General features: G+C 53.4%; 3 protein-coding genes and 1 non-coding gene across 5 annotated transcripts; 1 reads left to right on the top strand and 3 right to left on the bottom strand.

Annotated features, from left to right (window-relative positions):
• Positions 1-47: 47 nt before the first annotated feature.
• Positions 48-2,530, bottom strand: NPFFR1 (neuropeptide FF receptor 1). The gene is made up of 3 exons (XM_065639192.1): positions 2,215-2,530; positions 1,198-1,297; positions 48-852 (listed from the first exon to the last, which is right to left on the bottom strand). Exons 1-3 carry the CDS (start codon positions 2,480-2,482, stop codon positions 48-50), a joined length of 1,173 nt encoding a protein of 390 aa, XP_065495264.1. The 5' UTR covers positions 2,483-2,530.
• A 3,363-nt stretch (positions 2,531-5,893) lies between these two features.
• LRRC20 (leucine rich repeat containing 20) lies at positions 5,894-13,880 on the bottom strand. 2 transcript variants are annotated; one of them, XM_065639064.1, is made up of 4 exons: positions 13,708-13,880; positions 12,471-12,620; positions 10,721-10,888; positions 5,894-6,475 (listed from the first exon to the last, which is right to left on the bottom strand). In XM_065639064.1, the coding sequence occupies exons 1-4, from the start codon at positions 13,787-13,789 to the stop codon at positions 6,324-6,326; spliced, it is 552 nt and encodes a 183-aa protein (XP_065495136.1). In that variant the 5' UTR covers positions 13,790-13,880; the 3' UTR covers positions 5,894-6,323. The 2 variants fall into 2 exon arrangements, with proteins under 2 accessions (XP_065495136.1, XP_065495137.1); XM_065639065.1 differs by lacking the exon at positions 12,471-12,620.
• A 788-nt stretch (positions 13,881-14,668) lies between these two features.
• TRNAE-UUC (transfer RNA glutamic acid (anticodon UUC)) lies at positions 14,669-14,740 on the bottom strand. Its single transcript has one exon. It is a non-coding gene; the product is annotated as a tRNA-Glu (tRNA).
• Positions 14,741-14,856: 116 nt separating this feature from the next.
• EIF4EBP2 (eukaryotic translation initiation factor 4E binding protein 2) lies at positions 14,857-18,125 on the top strand. The gene is made up of 3 exons (XM_065639451.1): positions 14,857-15,021; positions 15,703-15,882; positions 15,974-18,125. The coding sequence occupies exons 1-3, from the start codon at positions 14,883-14,885 to the stop codon at positions 16,003-16,005; spliced, it is 351 nt and encodes a 116-aa protein (XP_065495523.1). The 5' UTR covers positions 14,857-14,882; the 3' UTR covers positions 16,006-18,125.
• The last annotated feature ends 907 nt before the right edge of the window (positions 18,126-19,032 follow it).

The raw sequence follows: 19,032 nt of genomic DNA, 5'->3' as shown, positions 1-19,032 counted from the left end.
CGAATCCCCCGACCCCGCAAGCCCTCGGTCCCGATGGCCGTGGCCGCTCAGCCGTCCCAGGCAGGGACGCCGGCGCGGCGGGGCACCAACAGCCCCGATTCGGAAGCGGGAGGCGAGTCGCTGGCCTGCTGCGCCTGGGCGAAGACGCGATTGCGGGCGCCAAAGAGGATCCCGCAACTGTGGCTCCTGGGGCCGTAGGGCCCGCGGTGGCGATGGCGGTGGGGCGAGCAGAAGGGGGCCCTGAAGGCCTCCTGGAAGCCCCGTCGGAAGTTCTCGTTGAAGTAGCCGTAGATGATGGGGTTGGCACTGCTGTTGAAGAAGGCCAACCAGTGGGCAAAGGGGAAGATGTAGGCGGTGACCAGGTGGAGCTGGCCCTCGCTCAGCCACCCATAGTCCATCAGCAGCGTCAGTGTCCAGAGGGGCAGCCAGGAGAGGGTGAAGAAGAGGGCGACAATGATGAGCATGTTGATGACCTTGGCCTTCCTCCGGGAGACCCTCCTCCCCTCCGGCTCCCCTTGGCTACGGTCAGGTGCCGCCGACTTGAAGAGCTTGAAGGCGATGCGGGCATACATGATAACAATGAGGGCAAGCGGGGCCACATAGATGTGGGAGAAGAGGACAGTGGTGTAGATCCTCCTCATCCCCACCTCAGGCCAGGCCTCCCAGCAGGAGTAAAGGGGGTAGGAATTGTTGTAGGTGTCCACCATGAAGTGGTGTTCCTCCCTGGTGACAGTCAGGGTGATGGCCGCGGGGCACATGATGAGCAGGGCCAGCACCCAGATGACAGCGATGGTCACCAGGGATTTCCTCAGCGTCAGCTTCTGCCGGAAGGGGTGGACGATGCAGCGAAACCTGCAGGAGGGCAGACAGTGGTGGCTTTGGGCACCTGGTGGGATGTCCCTGGGGCAGGAGGGTGGCCAGGACCTGGAGGTGGGAAGTGGGGGATAAGGTGGGTTGCTCTTTACATATTGCTTTTGGTGGCAGAGGTAGGTTGGGATCTCTCCAGCACTGCTGTTTGCAGCCCAAGGTGGGGAAGGACACCTTGCTGTGATGCCCCGTGGACGGTTTTGTGGTCCTTCTGGAGAGATGGGTCATGCTCATGATGCCCCTGGGAGGGTTCCCATGACGGAAAACTGCATGGGACACCCGAACATGCTGAGGGGAGACTCCAACCCCATGTTCCCCATGCTAACATACCTTTCCACGGCAATGGCCACCAGCGTGAAGACAGAGGCAGAGACAGACATGCCCTGCACCAAACCGCTCATTTTGCACATGGCATTGTCAAATGGCCAACCTGTGAGGGGACACCAAGGAGGATGTAGATGCTGTTGGCTTCGCCAGACTTAACTCTCTGAGCCCTAAAATTCAAGACTTAGTCTCTGTTTCTGAGGCCCAAAACACGAGATTTAATCTTGTTTCAAAGCCCCCAAACACAGGTGTCCCCATCTACCTCGTAGTTGGGGGATTGCTAAATCCTGCTCCTAAAGGTGATGCTGCATTTTTGGCTTATACAGAGAAGGCCTTTAGCAGCACAGATGCTTGGAGGGAAAACCTCAATCTTGGTAAAAAAATATGTATATTACACTTCTTAGAAACTCAAGGAGCACGGTGGTTGTCATTTCTCTTCCCCTTACCTAGGGCTGGATCTGTTACCACGGGCACAGACCTTGGGATCCTCAATCAAAAGGGCTTTTGTTTTCTTTTTTGACCTCAATGCTAAGGCATTGGTAATAAATAAATTGCACCCCGTAATAAATAAATACAGACTCTGCCCTGCACCCCAGCTACTGCTGCGGCTAAACTACACCAACCACGCCAGCATCGCCTTTTATCTTTGGAAAGGTCAACGGGCAGAGCTGAGCCAGCGCAGGAGAAGATCGATACAAGAAGAGGGTTTTTTTAGTGTCGTTTGGAGGAGCATGGCTGAACTTTAAATAAATATGTAAATGCAGCATTAAGGTCATACTTATTTTGCCAAACTGTCCAAAATCTCAAAAAAAAAGAGAGGCTTTTCCCCCCTAAAATAGTAGCTCTAAATGAAATGATGCCTTTTAGCAGATGTGGTTGAGTGGTCACCACCCGCCCTCCTCATCCTCAGCAAAAGAATCAACTGCGGGGTGGCCTCATGTGGGTGGGGGGCAGAAGGTGGGTGATGCTCCCCACCGCTTTCTCTCCCCGGGTCGTGTCTCGCCCCTCCGCTGCCCCGCTCACCTGTGATGAGGTTGTCCACCAAGGTAGTGGGCATGCAGAAGATGCCCACCAGCAGGTCGCTGATGGCCAGGTTGAGGATGAACATGTTGGTCACCGTCCGCATCTGACGGTTCTTCACCACGATGAAGCACACCAAGATGTTGCCAATCATACACATGAGGAAGATGAAAGTGTAGGCCAGGATGAACACGGCGGCCACAGGGGAGGAGTGCTGGTAGTATGCCGAGAAGAAGGTGTAGTTCTCCTTCAGGAGGTGGCTCTCACTCATGGTGGAGTTGGGCCAGCTGCCATTGGAAGGGCCTGGGGACGGGAAGGCAGGAGAATGAAGCTGGGAGAGGATAAAGCAATTATTGCCATTGTTTCTTAATGCCCTCGGAGGTGGGTTTTCATATTTATACCAGTGCCCAACCTGGCTGGGACGTGTCCTGCTGGGATCATCTCAGTGCCCCAGCAAGTCTCTTCCTCATTGGGTTACTGCAGCACCTCAGCTGAATTATTATTTTATATCATTATTTTATATCATTATTATAGATCATTATTAGATATCATTATTATTTTATATCATTATTGTTTTATATAATGATTATTTTATATCATTTTATAACATTATTGCTTTATATTATAATTATTTATATCATTATTCTGATGAGAAATTCATAGAATACCAGGTTGGAAGAGACCTTAAGGAGACTGGTCCAACCTTTCTTGGCAGAAGCAGGATCCAGACAAGATGGCCCAGCATCCTGAAAAAAAAAAGTCTGTGCTCTGCTGTTATCAGTATTTTATAAGAAACATCCTGTGTTTTTCTTTTTGACGAATTTCTTCTTGTAGCCCTAAGGTTATCTATAGAGAAGATTAAGAAAAAAGAGGTTTTTAGTGGCAAAGCAAAAACACAATCTGCCCCACCTTTCCAGAGTTTTTCACAGAGGAATATTTATGCCCCAATGCCCACATCCAATTATCCTAATAAAATACCTAAATCATGCAGCTAAAAAGAGAATCATTTGGAATTTACAGAAATGCAAGAGAAAGATAAAAATTGGCATTAAGAGAAACACAGAAAGTTTTAAAGCAGCAGGCTCGGCTGGATTTCACCATGCTGAACAGATTTGCTAATTGTGTTTTATTAGTTCAATCTTGTTTTCTTAGTACGAAAGATTAACAACAGATCTTTATTTTTTTTCCCGGGTTGAAGCAGGAATTAGAGCAGGCCAGAATACATCTTCTTCCTCTTATGACATTTTTTTAGAGATGATGTGAGGAAGAGAAATCGTGTCCCGACACCGCAATGCTTTGGCCGTGTTGGAGCTGATTCCAGCCCGTGTGGTCCCTGACGCGGTGACCTGGCAGTGTCCCTGTTCGGGGCATCTGCTGCTGCTTCTCCTTGAACTTGAGGTTTGCAATCTGAGATCCTCTAAAATCTCCTTTTCCTCAGCAAAGCCACAGTACCTGGGGAAGATGGGCTGGGGCAGAGGAGACCTTACCCACTCCTTATATATAAAGCAATAATTATACGTAATTATGATCATTATCTGGGACCCTGAGAGCTTCTTATGGAGGGGGGAGGATGGCATTTTGTCATTACAGATTTAGCAGGGGGAGCAGCTCTGTGCAGCACCCACCCGTTGGTTTCCCCAGCTTCACACAGGCAGGGATGCGGGAGGATGCCGGCTGCCTGCAGCGGTGACGGCACTTAATCTGGGCAAACTCTGGCTGCAGTTTTAAGGCAGAAAAAGAATATTTTTGCTTTAAGACTCAGCCTAACCACCTGCAGGTCTGCCCGGCTCTGAGAAACCACTGCAAAGCTGCTGCATGGTGGGCGGCCAGATCATCCCCCTCATCCCCGTGCCGGTGCTCAGCTCTCCAGCCAAGATGCTTTTCCCGGCCACCGGGACCACCGGCTTCTCCGAGGCTCCAGCACATGGGGAGGCCCTGCCCAGCCTCTGTACCCCTGCCCTGTGTGCAGGATTTGGCCAACACATTTCAACCGGGGGTTCAGAAAGGTGCTGGGAGGGGTTTGCAGCACCGGCACGGGAGAAGGAGCCTCTGGGAGAGGTGAGGAAGCATCAGGGCTGCTGGGGCAAGATGCTCTGGCTGGTTGTCGTCAGGTGCACTCACACGAATGGGCTTCATTAGCAAAGCCAAGAGCCGAGGCTGTAATAAGATTGCCCAAAACCTGCAATATTAAGCCTGAAACTTTGCTGGACTTTATCTCTTTGAGCTGCAACGTCTTGCAGCATTAACGAGAGGCGGGTGTCCTATGGCTGAGGAATCACAGGCAGTTTCCAAAGCGAGGTGGAAGATGAGGAAAGGAAAACAAGAAGCTGCCGAGCCCTCGGGTGGGTGCCGGGTGGATGGAGGTGTCCTCCGCTCCGCGCTGGCATCTCGGGTGCGGTGACAAGGGGACAGGGGGGAACAGCCGAGGGGGACGTGATGGACCACCCGCCTCCCTGCCTGGCTGCGGGGAGCCACCGCAGGGAAAGGCTGGGCTGGTGGAATAGGGGTCTAGGGTGGGGGCGTGGACACTTTTTTGGGGGATAATATAAAATAAATCAGGTCTCGGTACTCACCTCCGCCGGCCCGACCCGGCTCCGGGGGCTGCATCGCTGACATGCGGGCGGGGGGGCGGGCTGCCGGCGGGGAAAGGGGCGGGGGGAGTTTGCCCCCGTCCCTCCCCCGGTAGCCCCGGTGCCGGTACGCGGTGCCGGTGCCGCCGTGCCGGTTGCGGCTGCTCGCCGGCTGCGGCAGAGAAGGGGGGGCGGCGGGGGGACAGCCTCCCATCGCCATGGAGACCGGGGTACCCACGCACCCCCCCGGCCCAGGCAGCGAGGGGGGGACAGTCCACGGGAGGTGAGGGGAAAGCCGCAGCAGGTTTGCTCCTGAGGAGGGTCAGGTCCCCCTCGCCTCCCCGCTAGGTTCCCATGCTGATGACTTGGTGACTCTCTCCAGCTGGTGGCCAGTGTCCCCAGTAGTGCTCCTGCCTATCCCTGGGGGGAAAACGCACTGGGAGCCCCAACACGACTGGGGGGGACTCTCATATTCCACCCCATGTAAATCACCCACACGATGAGGAAAAGCAGCACGGCCCTTCGGGCTGCTGGTCCGAGTCCAGCTCCTCCGTCATTGCCAACACCAGCGATCCCCCTCTTACTGTGCTCTGCTCCCAAAGTTTGGCTTGGGCAAGGCTAGAAGTCAAATATTTCCAAGATTAACTATTCGTGGCTGCCCCCAGCCAGCCCACACCGTTTGGAAGCATTTGTCCCTTAAAAATGTGAAGCATCAAACATGGGAGATATTTAAACAGGGAATTGTGAGACAATGGCTGCGATTTCTCCCAGGACACCAGCGTGCTGGCAGTGCCACCAAGGAGCCACATCCTGAGTCTCACAGCCCGTTTCTTTCTGGGAGAGAAAGCAGCACGTCTGGAAGACCCACAGCACCCAGGAGGTGGGTGCATGGTTCTGGGGACAGCCGTGGCATTGAGCAGTGTGCAGGAACCCTCTGACACTGTGTTGCTTTGATTTCCATGGTGAAAAAGCATGGGGGAAAAAAAATTCCTGGGGAAAATCCAGAGAAATGCTGCTCAGGTCTGGGCAGAATCCAGCAGGAGGCATCAGCCTGGGCTGCAACAAGCAGCCTTGGGGATTCTTTAAGGAGAAGACAACTGATAACTCATAAATCTAGTAGATACAGGAAAACATTTAATCAGGCATTTGGCACGTTGCTGTATCAACAATCCCAGGGGGAACGCTCACAGCCACAGGGATGTCCCCCACTGTTCCAGCCCTGGACCAGGGCAGCAGATGCTCCCCAGCACTGGCCGGGCAGGATGGATGCAGCTGAGTATCCAGCTGCCCCAATTTCACCCAAACCTTGCACCGCATCGCAGCTCCGCTTCCCCCCAAGCGCTTGGCAAAACACAAAGCGGGAGATTCCCTGGCTGCGCTGTCCCTTCTGCTTACTTTTTATTAAGGAAAAAAACCAGGGACTGGCTGCCTTGCTGTGGGTTTGGGACAGAAACAGCGGCGTAGCAGGGACTGCCCTAAGCCAAACCACTCTTGCCCCTGGGTAGAGCTCTCCTGGCTCCTCTCGGGCACCCCAAGACCCTTTCAGGCTTTGGGGGTGGGCTCCTCTGGTGACAGCAGCAGGTCAAAGGGGACAAGGGGCCGGACGAGGAGCCGCACCTCGGGGCCGACGGGGTTTGCCCGCAGGTTGAGGCTCCGCAGAGATGTCATGGAGGCCAACTTCTCCACCGGCACCTCTGCAAAAGAGAGCACCCAGGTGAGCACCCGCTGGGGAATTCGGAGTGGCAGAGGAGGGGAAAAGCTGCGGTAAGATGGGCAGCCCAGAACAAACCCCACTCCTGCTTTTATCAAACCGGACACACCATCAAATAATATTAAATTATATGCCTGTTCCAATGTCTTGACAAGGTGTAAACACCATGATATTAAATGTGGATGCTGCCCTCCAGTTCTCCCAGTCCTAAAAAAAACACTGCTAGGTTGCTAAACTGGTATTCAAAGACTTATTCCCTTATTTTATTCCCAGTGTTGCAATGCCCAGGAGCCCTCACCAGGCTAACAGGAGAGCACGTGCTCTTGGCCCTTGCTGGGCAGGCTGCAAAAACAGCTCTGGGCCATCTCTGGACACCTTCCTCTTTCGCAGTTTCCATGAATTTGGGTGTTTTCCTTTAGAAAAGGTTTCAAAAGGAAAGCCTTTTACATTAAAAAACAGGTGCAGATCTCATGGATGGTCCCAATGTGAATCCACTGTGAGCAGAGGATTTCAAGACTGATATGGAAACATAACCATTAAGATCATTAAAAGATGACAGATTTAGCTTTTTGTTACAAATCACAATATTTTGGGCTTAAAAAGCCCACCTACCTGAGTTTACCAAGAACAATTTCTTTTTAATTTGGCCACCAAAATGACAAGAGCCTTTTGTATCCCCAGCTCTGATTCCTTCTGCCAATACTTGGAGCAGAATTGCGGTGTTGTTATTCCAGCTGGGTACGTGATTACATGATTTTTAAGCCACAAAACTTATTTTATGCTGGAAAAAGACTCGAACATCCTGATGACTTTTTTCCCCCCTCTCTCCCCCAGAGAGCAGAGCTATTTTCTGTAATATACATATTTCTCAGCAGCATGTCCCTCTCATCAGGCTGAACTTCACATGGATTTTTTAATGCCTCTTCTTTATGGTGGATTTGTTCTCTGCCATCCCTCCTGCATAATTTTGCATTTTTTTCCCCCTTGATGCACAAAAAAAATTTTTTTTTGATAGATCTTCCTGTTTAATGATCTTCTAAGGTAATGCAGAGTGGTAACCCCCCACCTTGCTTAAATTTAGGGAGCTGACGGAAGTATTTTAGGGAGCCAACCTTGCCTGGGATGGGAACAGCCCAGTTTTGTGGTTTAATTTAAGGTAAGGAGCAGTGACTCACCTGCAGCATGAAGCGACAGGCAGGGCACACAGTGCAGCCTATAGCTATATGGCTGCGGGAGCCAAAAACTCTTCTATAAGCAACCCAAAGCACCGCTTGCCAGCTCCCCAAAGGATAAGGCACTTGTGTTTGAGCCTGAATTATTCATGCTGGCTTCACCAGTTAAGGAAAGGAAACGAAAAAAAAAAAAAGGAAAAAAGAAGCGCTTTCATAATTGAAGCGAACAGTCATTTTCTCAGATGAGAATATGATAATAAGTCAGTGAAAAACCCAGCTCCTTCAGATGAAAGGGCTGCCGAGGCATCTGAGGAGCCGCTTAATGAACATTAACAGCCCCGAAAATCTCGCAGCCACGTACGGCTGCAAATTGAAGGGGAAAGGACCCAGCTCAGCGGAGCCACTTCCCAGTCACGTTTCAGTGTTATCCACATCCTTCAGTGACCACCAGCTCCTCCAAACCCACCCATAAAAACTCACTCGCTGGCTCCTCTGCAGCTTTAACAAAGATGCATTTTCCATGCCATTATCCCAATATAAGAGCGTCTCTCTGATGCTCAAGAAGAGAAAATTAGCCACAGTTAGCCCTGCCCAGCCTTGGTAGTGGTCTCCAGCATCTCCCCTTGCTGTCTCAACATCTTCTGCATTAAACCATTAATTAAGGAATAAGGGAACAAGAAACTGAAGCTTCAGGCACCAAAAACCCCCCATGGACTTGGGAGATGAAAATGCTAATTTGATATCACTCTAATTAACAGAGAAAAAGAGTTAAAGGCGCTGTTGTTAATATATAGATAATTACACTCCAGGGTTAAGAGCTCATGGAGATGAAAAGGGCAGTTTGTGGCACTAAATGTCTCCTTCAGGGCCCACAGACTCCAGGCGGGCATTAATTAACCGCCTTTGACTCCTCTTTCTATTTAGCTGGGAAAACATCACCTACCATCTCCAGTTCAATGTGTTTTAGTAGGTGACTCAGCCCTCTTGCAGCAGGGGCTTTTAATCTGGTTTGGAGCCCTGCTATGAGCATCACTGAGAGGGCAGAGGATGACAAGCAGGATCAGTAAACAGCTGCAGCAGCACTAAAAACCAAACCATCTGGGATTTTCGTGCTGATGGAGAAAGCCCCAACTCTTCCCAAAACCCCATCTCCCAACCCTGGTCTGGAGAACATCCTTCTCTTGCCCAACAGTCTTCTATCTGGAGCAGGGTCCTCAGCTTGTTATTGGGCTAAATGGTGCAACCTGGGTCCCAAAGTATAAAAGGCAGTGAAATGCAGTTTCTGTACCGCTGGGGCAGCTCCTTCTAGGGCTGGGCTGGCTGGAGAACAGCATCTGGATGGACTTCTAGATGCCTCGACAGCTTTTCTAAGGATACGTCAGCTGTTCTTGAGACCCTGCTGCTAAAAGAGGGTTCTCAGCCAGCTGTAGTGGGTGGGTTGTGCATAGAAGCAAGGAGGGAAACAAAAAAATACTCTCTCCTGGGGTGAAATGAGTGTGAAGGGCTCAAATCCTACTTGGCTGTTAAGAAAAAATAAGAATTTGTGCTGATTAAATTCAAGCTGATGGGCTTTCCTTACCCTGTTGTGCTAGGCCAGTGTCGGAGGAAAAGGTGTATATACAAGTCCAAGCCCATAAATAATACGTAGAACTGTGTTAGGATATAAAAATGCATATGTGTATATAAATACAAACTCATGCACAGATAACTGGCACAGGGAGGCTGGTCCTTGTGCTACTCAACCCCAGGTAAGCTCAGCCTTAGAGGCTTGAGGGAAATCCAGAGGGTGAAACTGGAGATGAGATGGTTTTCCTTAGATGGGAAGGATTTGAGCTGCTGCAGCTCTGGGGATGCTCCTGTCCCTGGGAGGCCATTGTGTGAATGAGCCCAGAAGGTGGTGGGGAAGGCACCTGAGAGTGATGCAGTTGCCCAAACTTTTGTTTTCTTGGAAAAATGGGCTGCAGCACCTCTTTCTTTCTAATCTCTACCTCTTCCCTTTTCAGAAAATGCATAAAATAAGCTAATCTTACCTATTTCTGCAGCTAGACAGCATCACGCTCATTACTAAGATATGTCCCTGAAACATTTTAGCTTGACATTGTTAATTTCTATGCTGTCGTTATTTTTCTCGAGTCTGATAACAGCAGCTGAGGGGAGCCTGGCAGATGGGTTTTCTCCCCCAGGATTAACCCAGCCGGGTGCAACCCTTGTTGCATCTGTTCCTCCCTGCATTCAAGCAGGGGAAAAATGCAGCAAAAAGCTGTATCCTTTTCTTGAAGCAGCCTGCTTGCACAAAATGAGTGGGAAATATAAAGTTTGGAGACCTCAGCACCTGCATTGAATCTAATTGAAGATGCCCAATTAAGCTCAAAAAGTGATGGAAGGAACTGAGAGTGAGCCAGCTCTCTCTGGAGGTGGGAGAGAAAAAAAAGGGATGAGGAAAACAATGTATTTCGCTCGCTGTCATGGAAGCAGTATTTAATATCTTGTGTTTCTACATGCGTGGCCAGGGAGCAGCTGATTCTGCTAATAAAACCCATGTTGCAGGGAACAGCTTTCCCAGCAGCAGCTGAAGCTGTCCCAGATAAAACTGCAAAATCGAGTAGACTGGATATTCGCCTCCCTGGGGATCCACGTGGGATGCTCCAGCCTTTAGTCTTTGAAAACTCTCCTAAATAAATCCCCTTTTATCTACAAGCAACAGCCGGCCCTTTTGCCCAGCTTTCGAGGACTCCAAAGGCTTCAGCATTGAGTATGAACAACTTTCCTCCCACTGCAGGGCTGGGGGATGAGCAGCTCTTACTATTCCTTTCCTTTCTTGTTTTTTTTTTTTTTGTTTTGTTTTGGTTTGGGTTTTTTTTAGGAGATTTTGTAATGTCATGGCTCCTATTTGCTCTTGGAAATGTTCAGGTGGGTTTGTGCCCTGGCAGCATCCTCAGGGGATGGTGGACCACGAGCAGAGCTTCGGGGATGTGGATCAGCACCACTGCTGGGACCGTAGCTGCCTCGGGGTGATGCTCATCCTCATCTTCCGCAGGAAAAAAGGTCCCTCTCACCTGTGATCTCATTCTCTTCCAGGTCGATGGTCTCCAGGGTGGCCACAGCGGCCAAGGGCTCGGGGAAGCGCCGAAACCTGTTGCGGGAGAGGTTGATGGCCCGGAGGTGCAGCAGGGAGGTGACCTCCTCGGGCAGGCGGTGCAGGTAGTTGCCTGCCAGGTTGAGCTCTGCCATTTGCGGGGAAAAAGATGCGAAAAATAATTAATGCACAGCTTAATTTACAGCCTCTGTGTCCCATGGGCTGCCAGGTCCAGCAATGGACTTCCTCCCCTGGAAATGGGATTTTTTTTCTTCTCATTTCCATGGTTTGCTGGTGTACTTTTGCCTGCTGTGAATACTGCTTTTAGGAGCAATATGTTTCTGGGCTTCCTTGGGCTTTCTTAGTGAAATCCGTGCAGCATTTCACAAGCAGCAGCTGTAGAAAGGAGCGATATTTCTTTGTGAAGCCAGAGCAATGACCCCAATAGATGTTTGTCATGGCTTAAAGCTAGTTTTCTTTCTTCACGTGCCTGAACCTCTCTGAGATATAAACAGAGTGGTGGAAGAAATGCATTTTTATGCAAAAAATATCTATTCCACAGAGTTTAACCATCTGGGATGCTTTTTCCCCCAGAAATAAGCTCCCCTGGGGCCAGGAGCAGCAGTCCTGTGTGTCCCCGTGAGTTGTGGGGACAGACACCCCAAATCCTGCTCTCCCAGTGCCCTTCTCCAGTGACACAGGGCTTTCTGCTCTATAAATACCCATGCAAGCTGGCCTACTCCCGCTAATACCTGGTATTTATAGGTCTGGCCTTATTCAGGCTGGTGCAAGGCTGTCCCCAGCCCCAGGGCATCTCTCCCCTGCAGAGGCCCCGCACATTCATTACCTGAGTGACTTGTTCACTGGTGGAGCAAAACCCCTGCTGGGAAGCAAGACCTATTCAGGGTTTTTTTTTTGTTGGTTTTTTTTTTCCTCGGGGCTCGCTGTGCTGTCTAGAAAACGAAAATTGATTTCCTTTGCTTGATGTGTTTCTTTTCTCCAGCCTAGGGGTGTTTCCAATCTCCAGTACAACAGGGGAAGCCTCCCCAGACATCCACCACGGCGGCATTCGTGCAGTACATGGTGTGAACCAAATATTTGCTTTTACAAGCTGCCAGAGCCCCCGGGTGCTGCTGCAGGTAGGCAAAGCCCTGCTGTAGTTCCCAGGGTTCCAAACCATGGTTCTGGACACTTGCATGACCACGTTTTAGCAGATTAGCTTTTGCTGGGTGCCACAGGGATGTGTCCCCACGGCACCAGCCGTGCGCCGACAACTGTCCCCATCTCCTGCAGAGGGTGAGCAATTATTGTGGATGTTGCAAGACGGGGGGGCTAATTAGCCAGCAGCACAAGTCAGCATGCCTTCTGCAGCCTGAAATGCCCCATCTCTGCCATGCATCATTGTACCCAGGCTGCTTTTTCTGTCCTCTTTCATCACCAGCCCTGTCCTTGGAGGGAGCTGGAGGGTGATGAGGGATCCTGCAGCAGTTGAAAATGGCTGGAGGTGACGAGGCGTGAGTTTGGGAGGGCAGATGAGAGCAAAACCAGTGCCCCCATCCTGCAAAGCGTAAAGAAAAATGGACTGGGGGTGGGGGGCTTGGAATGTGGTGTGTCTGCAGAGAAGCAAAAACTGTTGTGGGGAAACTCGCCAGTGCTGTGGCCCCTCTGTAGCAGTCTGGGGGTCTTTGATGGGTCCCAGGGGTTTGGAAGCAGCTGGGGTTGTCCCTTACCTCTCAGCTGGCTGAAGGTGTTGATGAACCGGCCGGTGAGGGACTTGAGCTCGTTGTTGGCCAGGGAGATGCGGTGGATCCCCTCGGTGACGCTCCTCATGGCTTTGTAGATGCCCACGGGGAAAGTCATCAGCTTGCAGTTGGCCAGATCTGCCCCCAGAGAGAGCCAGGCATCTTATAACGCACCCGAGCTGGGATGGAGCAATGCTTCCCATCTTGTTTTCCACCTCTTTGGGTGCTGCCGCCCCTGGATGCTGCTTCCTCTTCATCACAGGGATCTTTACAATCACCTCCACAAGCACCACTTGTTCCCATCAGCAAAGCTAAAGGTGCGTTCAACCCCAAATCACATTGCATTGACCTCCATGCTGCAGCATCCTTCTGCAAATCCTCAGTCAGCCTGTCCATGTCTAATATCGTCAGTAATTCCCCTTCCCATGGCCCCAGCCCCCCGGGGAAGGTCAAGCATCCCAGAGACACTTCCTCCAACACTGATTGAGATGGAGCAGGGCTTTCCCTGGGCACCCTCCTGGCTGGATTTCCCATGGTGATGGAGGGGAAAAAGGATTTGGCTTGTGCTTTTAACCCGTTGGCATTTTTGTTTCGCTCTGAATTGTGTCTGTTTCCCCTTCTGGGACATGCCAGGGGATGGAAACCCTGTATCCCGATGCTGTGATGCTCAGCACAGGCTCTGCTGCCTGCCCCCTCCCCAAAGCCACAGCGGGGGCTGCACAAGCTCGGTCCTCCCCCACTTATCATCTTGCTCAGGAGAATATTGAGAGGCTGAGCAATGAAGCTCTGACTCTCAGCATATGCTGGTTTATACCCCAGAGCTGGGAATCCAGCATGAATAAAAATGAGCAGCTTTCATCTCCCTCTTTTGATGAACTGCGCACGGGTCTCCGATATTAGCTAGAAACAGGAAAACTGCAGAAAACCCACAAATCTGACAAGGCGATGCAGGGGGAGACTCAAACCCCGGGAGACCTGCCTCAGGGATAATGTGCCATTGCTGGGAACCCACTCACGCTTTGGAGGGGCCGAGAGCCCTTTGGGGAGCCTTTCCTTTCCCTGGGGGTGCGGGAGCCCTGGGCACAGCACCTGGGGAGGGGCTGACAGCTGGTTTTGGTTTTTTTTTTTTTTTTAAACCGTGGCAGCAAAAAATAGAGCCCGGCTTCCAGACACCCGATCCTTCTCCAGGCCCCAAGCGGGAGCCGAGCCGGAGCGCTTGGCTTACCCAGGGAATCCGTTTTGTTCTCCACCGTGTCGTTCACCTTCCTGGCCACCCGGGCCACCGCCTCGCCCATCCTCTTCTGCATGCGGGTGCCCGGTCCCGCCAGGGACGTGCTGTGGCCAGGGGGATCCACGGCCGGAGGGAGAAACCAGCCGTTCCGGACTCTCGGGAGAGGGATGCTAAAAATAACCATCAGGATCAGCGTTCCCAGGGGAGGGAGGGAGGCTGTGCTGGGGCTGGCATGGCTCTCGGGCTCTGAGATTCCCAAATTTCCAGGGTGGTATGTTTGGGAAATGAGGGTGCATCCCCTTTCCTGGTGATCTGGGGCTGATGTGGCCCTCAGGACACAGGATTCCCAACTTTCTGAGTTCATGTATTTGTGATATGGGGATGCTTCCCCTTTCTGGCGACAGTGTAGCCTTTGGGGTGTGGGATTCCCAGCTTTTTGGCTCGGTGTATTTGGGATATGGGGATGCATCCGCTTTCCTGGGGACTTTGATCAGCTCGGGTCAGCCAAAAGGTTTTTGCAGAATCATAGAACCATAGAATAGTTCGGGTCGGAAGGGACCTTCCAAACTGGTCCAGCGCCCCCCCTGCCATGGGCAGGGACATCTGCACCAGCTCAGGTTGCTCAGAGCCCCGTCCAGCCTGGCCTGGGATGTCTCCAGGGATGGTTCATCCACCACCTCTCTGGCCAACCCGGGCCAGTGTCTCGCCACCCTTATCGTGAAAAATTTCTTCCTCCTGTCTGGCCTGAATCTCCCTTCCTTCAGTCTAAACCGCTGTTGCCCCAAGCCATATTGTGACGTGCCCTGATAAGGAGTGTCTCCCCATCTTTCTTACTGGCCCCTTTTAAGAACTGAAAGGTGGCAATAAGGTCTCCCTGGAGCCTCTTCTTCTCCAGGCTGACGAACCCTGAACGCGAGGCCCTCTTGGATCCCTCCACCCCTCCCCAAAAACACTCTTCCCACGCCGGGAGTCGAACCCGGGCCGCCTGGGTGAAAGCCAGGAATCCTCACCGCTAGACCACGTGGGAAGGCGCAGGCAGCGCCGCCCGCCCCCGCACCTGCCCCCTGCTGGCGGCGAGCGGTTGCGCTGGGGGGGGCGATGGGAGGTGGCGGGGGGGGGGGGGCGGTGCCCGCTCCGCGCCGCCTCCGCGGGGACAATAGCGCGGGGCCATGTCGTCCGCCGGCGGCCGCCAGCCCAGCCAGAGCCGGGCCATCCCCACCCGCACCGTGGCCCTCAGCGACCCGGCGCAGCTCCCCCCGGATTACTGCACCACCCCCGGCGGCACCCTCTTCTCCACCACCCCGGGAGGTAAAAGCGCCGGGGGGGGGGGTGCGGGGGGGGACGCGCACACCAGGGCCTGCGGGGCGGCGGCGCCGGGGGAGCCGCTCCTGCCGCCCGTCCGCCGCTCCCGACACCGCCTATCGCGCGCTTATCGCGCCCATCGCGCGCTTATCGCGTATATAGAGCGCCCTTAAGGCAAGCGCTTTGAGCGGGCTGTAGCATTTTTCCGGGGTATAACGGGGGGCGCGGAGGGTCCCGGCGCGGGCAGGCGGCACCGGTGGGACGAGGGCACCGGGCGCTCGACCCCCAGCGAGGGGCGGGGAGGGGGCTCTGCCCCGGCCCGTTGTGTCACCCCGGGGTCGGAGCATCCGCAGGCTGAGGAGAGCGACACGGGGGATATTTCGGGGAGCTGCATCCGTCGGTACCCCCGGGATATGCGTTCCCAGCCCTGCCGTGAGTTCGCCAGCGCCCTGCGCCGGGCCAGCCCCGAGCGCCCCGGGGGGGTGTTTATCCAGCGCCGAGTTATCGCCCGCTGTGCCCAGATAAGCGCGGGCAGCAGCGCGCACCCAAATTGTCCCCCCCGCTGATCCTCGGTGGACCGAGGTCCTTGGCCAGGGCACCCGTCCCACCGGGAGACCCTTCAGCAAACACGCTCCGCCGGGCTGGATCCCCCCCAAATTCCTCCTCTCGTCCCCCACCCTCCTCCAGGCACCCGGATCATCTACGACCGCAAGTTCCTGCTGGACCGTCGCAACTCCCCCATGGCGCAGACCCCGCCTTGTCACCTCCCCAATATTCCCGGCGTCACCAGCCCCGGCTCGGCTGGCGAGGAGCCCAAAGCGGATGCCAACAGCCTGAACCACCAGGAGGGGAAGCCATCATCCATGGGTAAGGTACCCCCGGGATGGGGTTCGGGGAGGTATTTGGGGGGGGGGGGGGGTGTGACCCCCCTAACGCCTCTCCCCTTGCCTCTCGCCAGGGGACGATGCTCAGTTCGAGATGGATATCTGAGCGGGAACCATGGAGCGGCAGCAACTCCCCAGACCTGTGCACACCCCGTTCGGCTTAGCAGGATCCGTCCCGGCGAGGCGGAGGCGGCAGCGGTCCCCGCCGGCGTCCCCCTCCCCACCCACCTCCACCCCCTCTTTTTGAGGAGCGCGGCTCTGGCTTCTCCCCCTTTGCGGGTGACCGGTCCCGGTGTGTGCTGGACGGAGCATCCCGCCTGGATCCAATCCTCCTCCGCCCGCCGGCAGCCCGATCTCCACCGCGCTGCTTTTTTAAAACATCCCTTTGCCTCTTCTGCTGCCTTGTGGGGCAACTCGCCCCCCCAAAAAAAACCCTCCCGTTACCCCAAACCTCCCATCTGCGGCAGCTTGGTGGCCTGGAGCTACATCACCTCCTTTGTCCCTTCTCCTGGAAAATTTGGGCAGCCTCTTGGGAGTGGGGGGGAAAGCGTTGCTCCTAAAACCGAGTGCCCGCCTGCACCCCAGGGTGGGGGTTTTTTTCAGTTCCCTCGGGACCCGCTGGCATTCGGTGGAGGACAACGTTGGCAGCCCCTTCCCTTTGGTGCTCTGGGTGCCCGTGTCTCTCTCCTACCCGGATTTCTTCCATCTCGGCCCTTTGACCGGGCGCTGCGTCCCCAACCCACCAAGCCAGGACTCAGAACGATGTAGCCATATGTTACAAAACACCCCCCTTGCTTTTATTTTTTGGTACTAAAAAGGGGCACTTTACCGGCAACGCTTCTTTTTTTTCAGGCTGGGGACAAGCGCCTCTGGGAAAGTGCTTTTTTTTTTTTTTTATCTCCCCCTTTAAAATGTGAATAATACAGGAGCAAAATCCCTCGGCACCATCGGATGTCTCAGGAATAACTGGGTGCCCGGGGGGGAATCGGGGGGCTCGCTGGTGAGACGCCGCAGGGATGTGATGCTGCAGCTGGCGCTCCTATCGCGGGATGCCAGCTTGGCACGTCGTGCCCATCCTGCCCGTGCCCCCCAGAGATGGGATTTGTCTTTTCTCCTCTCTTGGTGCGACTCTTGCCTTGAAGAGCAGCGTTGGGTGAGGGCGTGCGTGGCGGGGGACCCCACGGCAGTGCTGTGCCCCCCTGAGCCTGCCAGCCCCCCCTGTAATTTTTTTTATTGCCTGTTGGAAGCCGTCAACAGCTTTGTAACCTTCTCAAGTGCCATTTTATGAGCCCCCACCTGAGTGCCTGCTCCATCCATCCTCCCTCCCTCACCGGGGTCGCCCCACCCCGGTACCCAGCTCTGGGGTACGTCCCACACCAGTATCCCTGCTGCAGGTTATGTGCACTTTCTGTCTGGTAATTTATTTCTCTGGGCGTGTTTGGTGAGGGTCGGTGCGGCAGCTGGTCACGAGCTCCCATCTTCCAGCTGCTTTTCTCGCGAGGGGGTGTCTACTGCTCGTTTTAGGGTGGGGGGGGAAGAAAAAAAGAGGGAATGGGATGCCTCTCCCATCCTTTCCCTTGCATGGGTAGCGCTCGGTGGGATGTGACGTGAACTTGTAGCCGACCGCTGTAGGCGCACGAGTGAGTGAGTGCAAGTAGAAATATGTATATGCGTGTGGGTGGGTGGTGATAAGACACACACAAATATATATATTATATATAAATAAATATATTTTTCCTTAAAGCGAAGATCCTAGGAGGTCTGTTAGGTCCTCGGATGGAGGGAGCGGCAGGGGCAGGGGTGAGGACATCCTTTGCGGAGCAGGGATGGCCACCACGGATGCAGGGACCCGGCGCCTTCGTCACAGCCGCTCGTCTCGGGAAACCTGTTTTCCAAGCCAAAAATAAAAAAAAAGAAAATATCCAAGGACAACTTATAGACAGGAGCCAGAGGGAAAACACTTTTTTTTTTCTAAATACCCCTTTTCCTGACCTCCTTTTGTCTCTGTTCCCCATCCCAGTGACTTTCTCCCGGTTCTCTTTTATACTGGGCTCGGGGCTGAAGAGCAGGGAGACAGTGCCTGGCCTTGCTGGGGCAGCTCCTCTGCTAGGCAGGGTCTAGAGTTGGGTTTTTTTACCGTCTATTCAAGCAGGTGTTTGGGAGGAGAAAAGCTCTCGCCAGTGGTTGCTGTTACAGTGAGATCAATAAAGATCTTGGTTCTATTAAATCAAAGTGCTGGAGGTTTCTTTGGACCATGATTTGGGGCCCGGGGGGCCCGGGGTTTGCCTTCCCTTCAGAGCAAATGCTGCAACCCGCCTTCCTTTATTATTTTTTTTTCTTCCCTCCCAAATTCTTTAGGTGAGTTGCTTTCCAAATTTCCAGTTTGGAAAAAAAACAGATCCAGGCCAAGGACAGTAAATCTGGAGCGAGCCCTCGCCTCTCGCCAGCCATAACTCAGTGTTACAAAGAGCAGAGGAGGGTCAAACCCAGAACCAACAGCCAAGAGTTCAGGGGGGGACTCGATTGCAAAATTTCCTGTACAGAAAAATTCTGATTTTACCATAGAAAGGTCTCCCATGTACAAAATTACTGCAAAATGGTCATTTATCCTGCACCACTGGGTGCAAAAACCTATATAGACCTGGGCATCAGACTACAGAGGTGCCAAAAAAGTCCTGCTTGGGACATGTCTTAAGCCAGACTCCAAACATGCAGATAGACTTCTGAACTTAAGCCGAGCTTGAATTGTAAATCCCCAGCAATTTCTCACATTGCTGCTAAATGTGTGTTTGCACCAGCCTGGGCGTAACCCCCACAGTGACCCCTTCCAGCTGACCCCAAAAGGGCCGTGCCTCATCCCTGCCTTGTGAGCACCGGGCAAGATTCTGAAACACCAGACGCGCTGCTAAAGCCATCATGTAAACTGGGTTTTAGCTGCTGGCGGGGGGGGACTGCAAAGCTATAGCAAAGCCAAAACTGTCTTGCAAATCAGCACTAGCTCATCCTTGAGAGCCCTGACAGACCTTAACAGCCCTGAGCAGCCTCACCTGGGCTCCCCCCACACCCAGGAGCACTTTTAAGCCCAGCCTAGCTGACCCCTGAGTTTTGGCTGCCTCATCTGCTGCTGCTCCTG

This window comes from Caloenas nicobarica, chromosome 7 (genome assembly GCF_036013445.1).
Source record: "Caloenas nicobarica isolate bCalNic1 chromosome 7, bCalNic1.hap1, whole genome shotgun sequence".
NCBI classification, from domain to species: domain Eukaryota; kingdom Metazoa; phylum Chordata; class Aves; order Columbiformes; family Columbidae; genus Caloenas; species Caloenas nicobarica.
This window is presented reverse-complemented; position numbering and strand designations above follow the sequence as displayed.

Coding starts and splice junctions, on each gene's coding strand:
- NPFFR1 (XM_065639192.1), bottom strand. CDS start 2,482: ATGAGTGAGAGCCACCTCCTGAAGGAGAACTACACCTTCTTCTCGGCA. Junction 1,298..2,214: donor GGTGGACAACCTCATCACAG/GTGAGCGGGGCA, acceptor GTCCCCTCACAG/GTTGGCCATTTGACAATGCC. Junction 853..1,197: donor GTGGCCATTGCCGTGGAAAG/GTATGTTAGCAT, acceptor GCCCTCCTGCAG/GTTTCGCTGCATCGTCCACC.
- LRRC20 (XM_065639064.1), bottom strand. CDS start 13,789: ATGCAGAAGAGGATGGGCGAGGCGGTGGCCCGGGTGGCCAGGAAGGTG. Junction 10,889..12,470: donor CACCTTCAGCCAGCTGAGAG/GTAAGGGACAAC, acceptor CGCAAATGGCAG/AGCTCAACCTGGCAGGCAAC. Junction 6,476..10,720: donor GGAAGAGAATGAGATCACAG/GTGAGAGGGACC, acceptor TCTCTTTTGCAG/AGGTGCCGGTGGAGAAGTTG.
- EIF4EBP2 (XM_065639451.1), top strand. CDS start 14,883: ATGTCGTCCGCCGGCGGCCGCCAGCCCAGCCAGAGCCGGGCCATCCCC. Junction 15,022..15,702: donor CTTCTCCACCACCCCGGGAG/GTAAAAGCGCCG, acceptor ACCCTCCTCCAG/GCACCCGGATCATCTACGAC. Junction 15,883..15,973: donor GGGGAAGCCATCATCCATGG/GTAAGGTACCCC, acceptor GCCTCTCGCCAG/GGGACGATGCTCAGTTCGAG.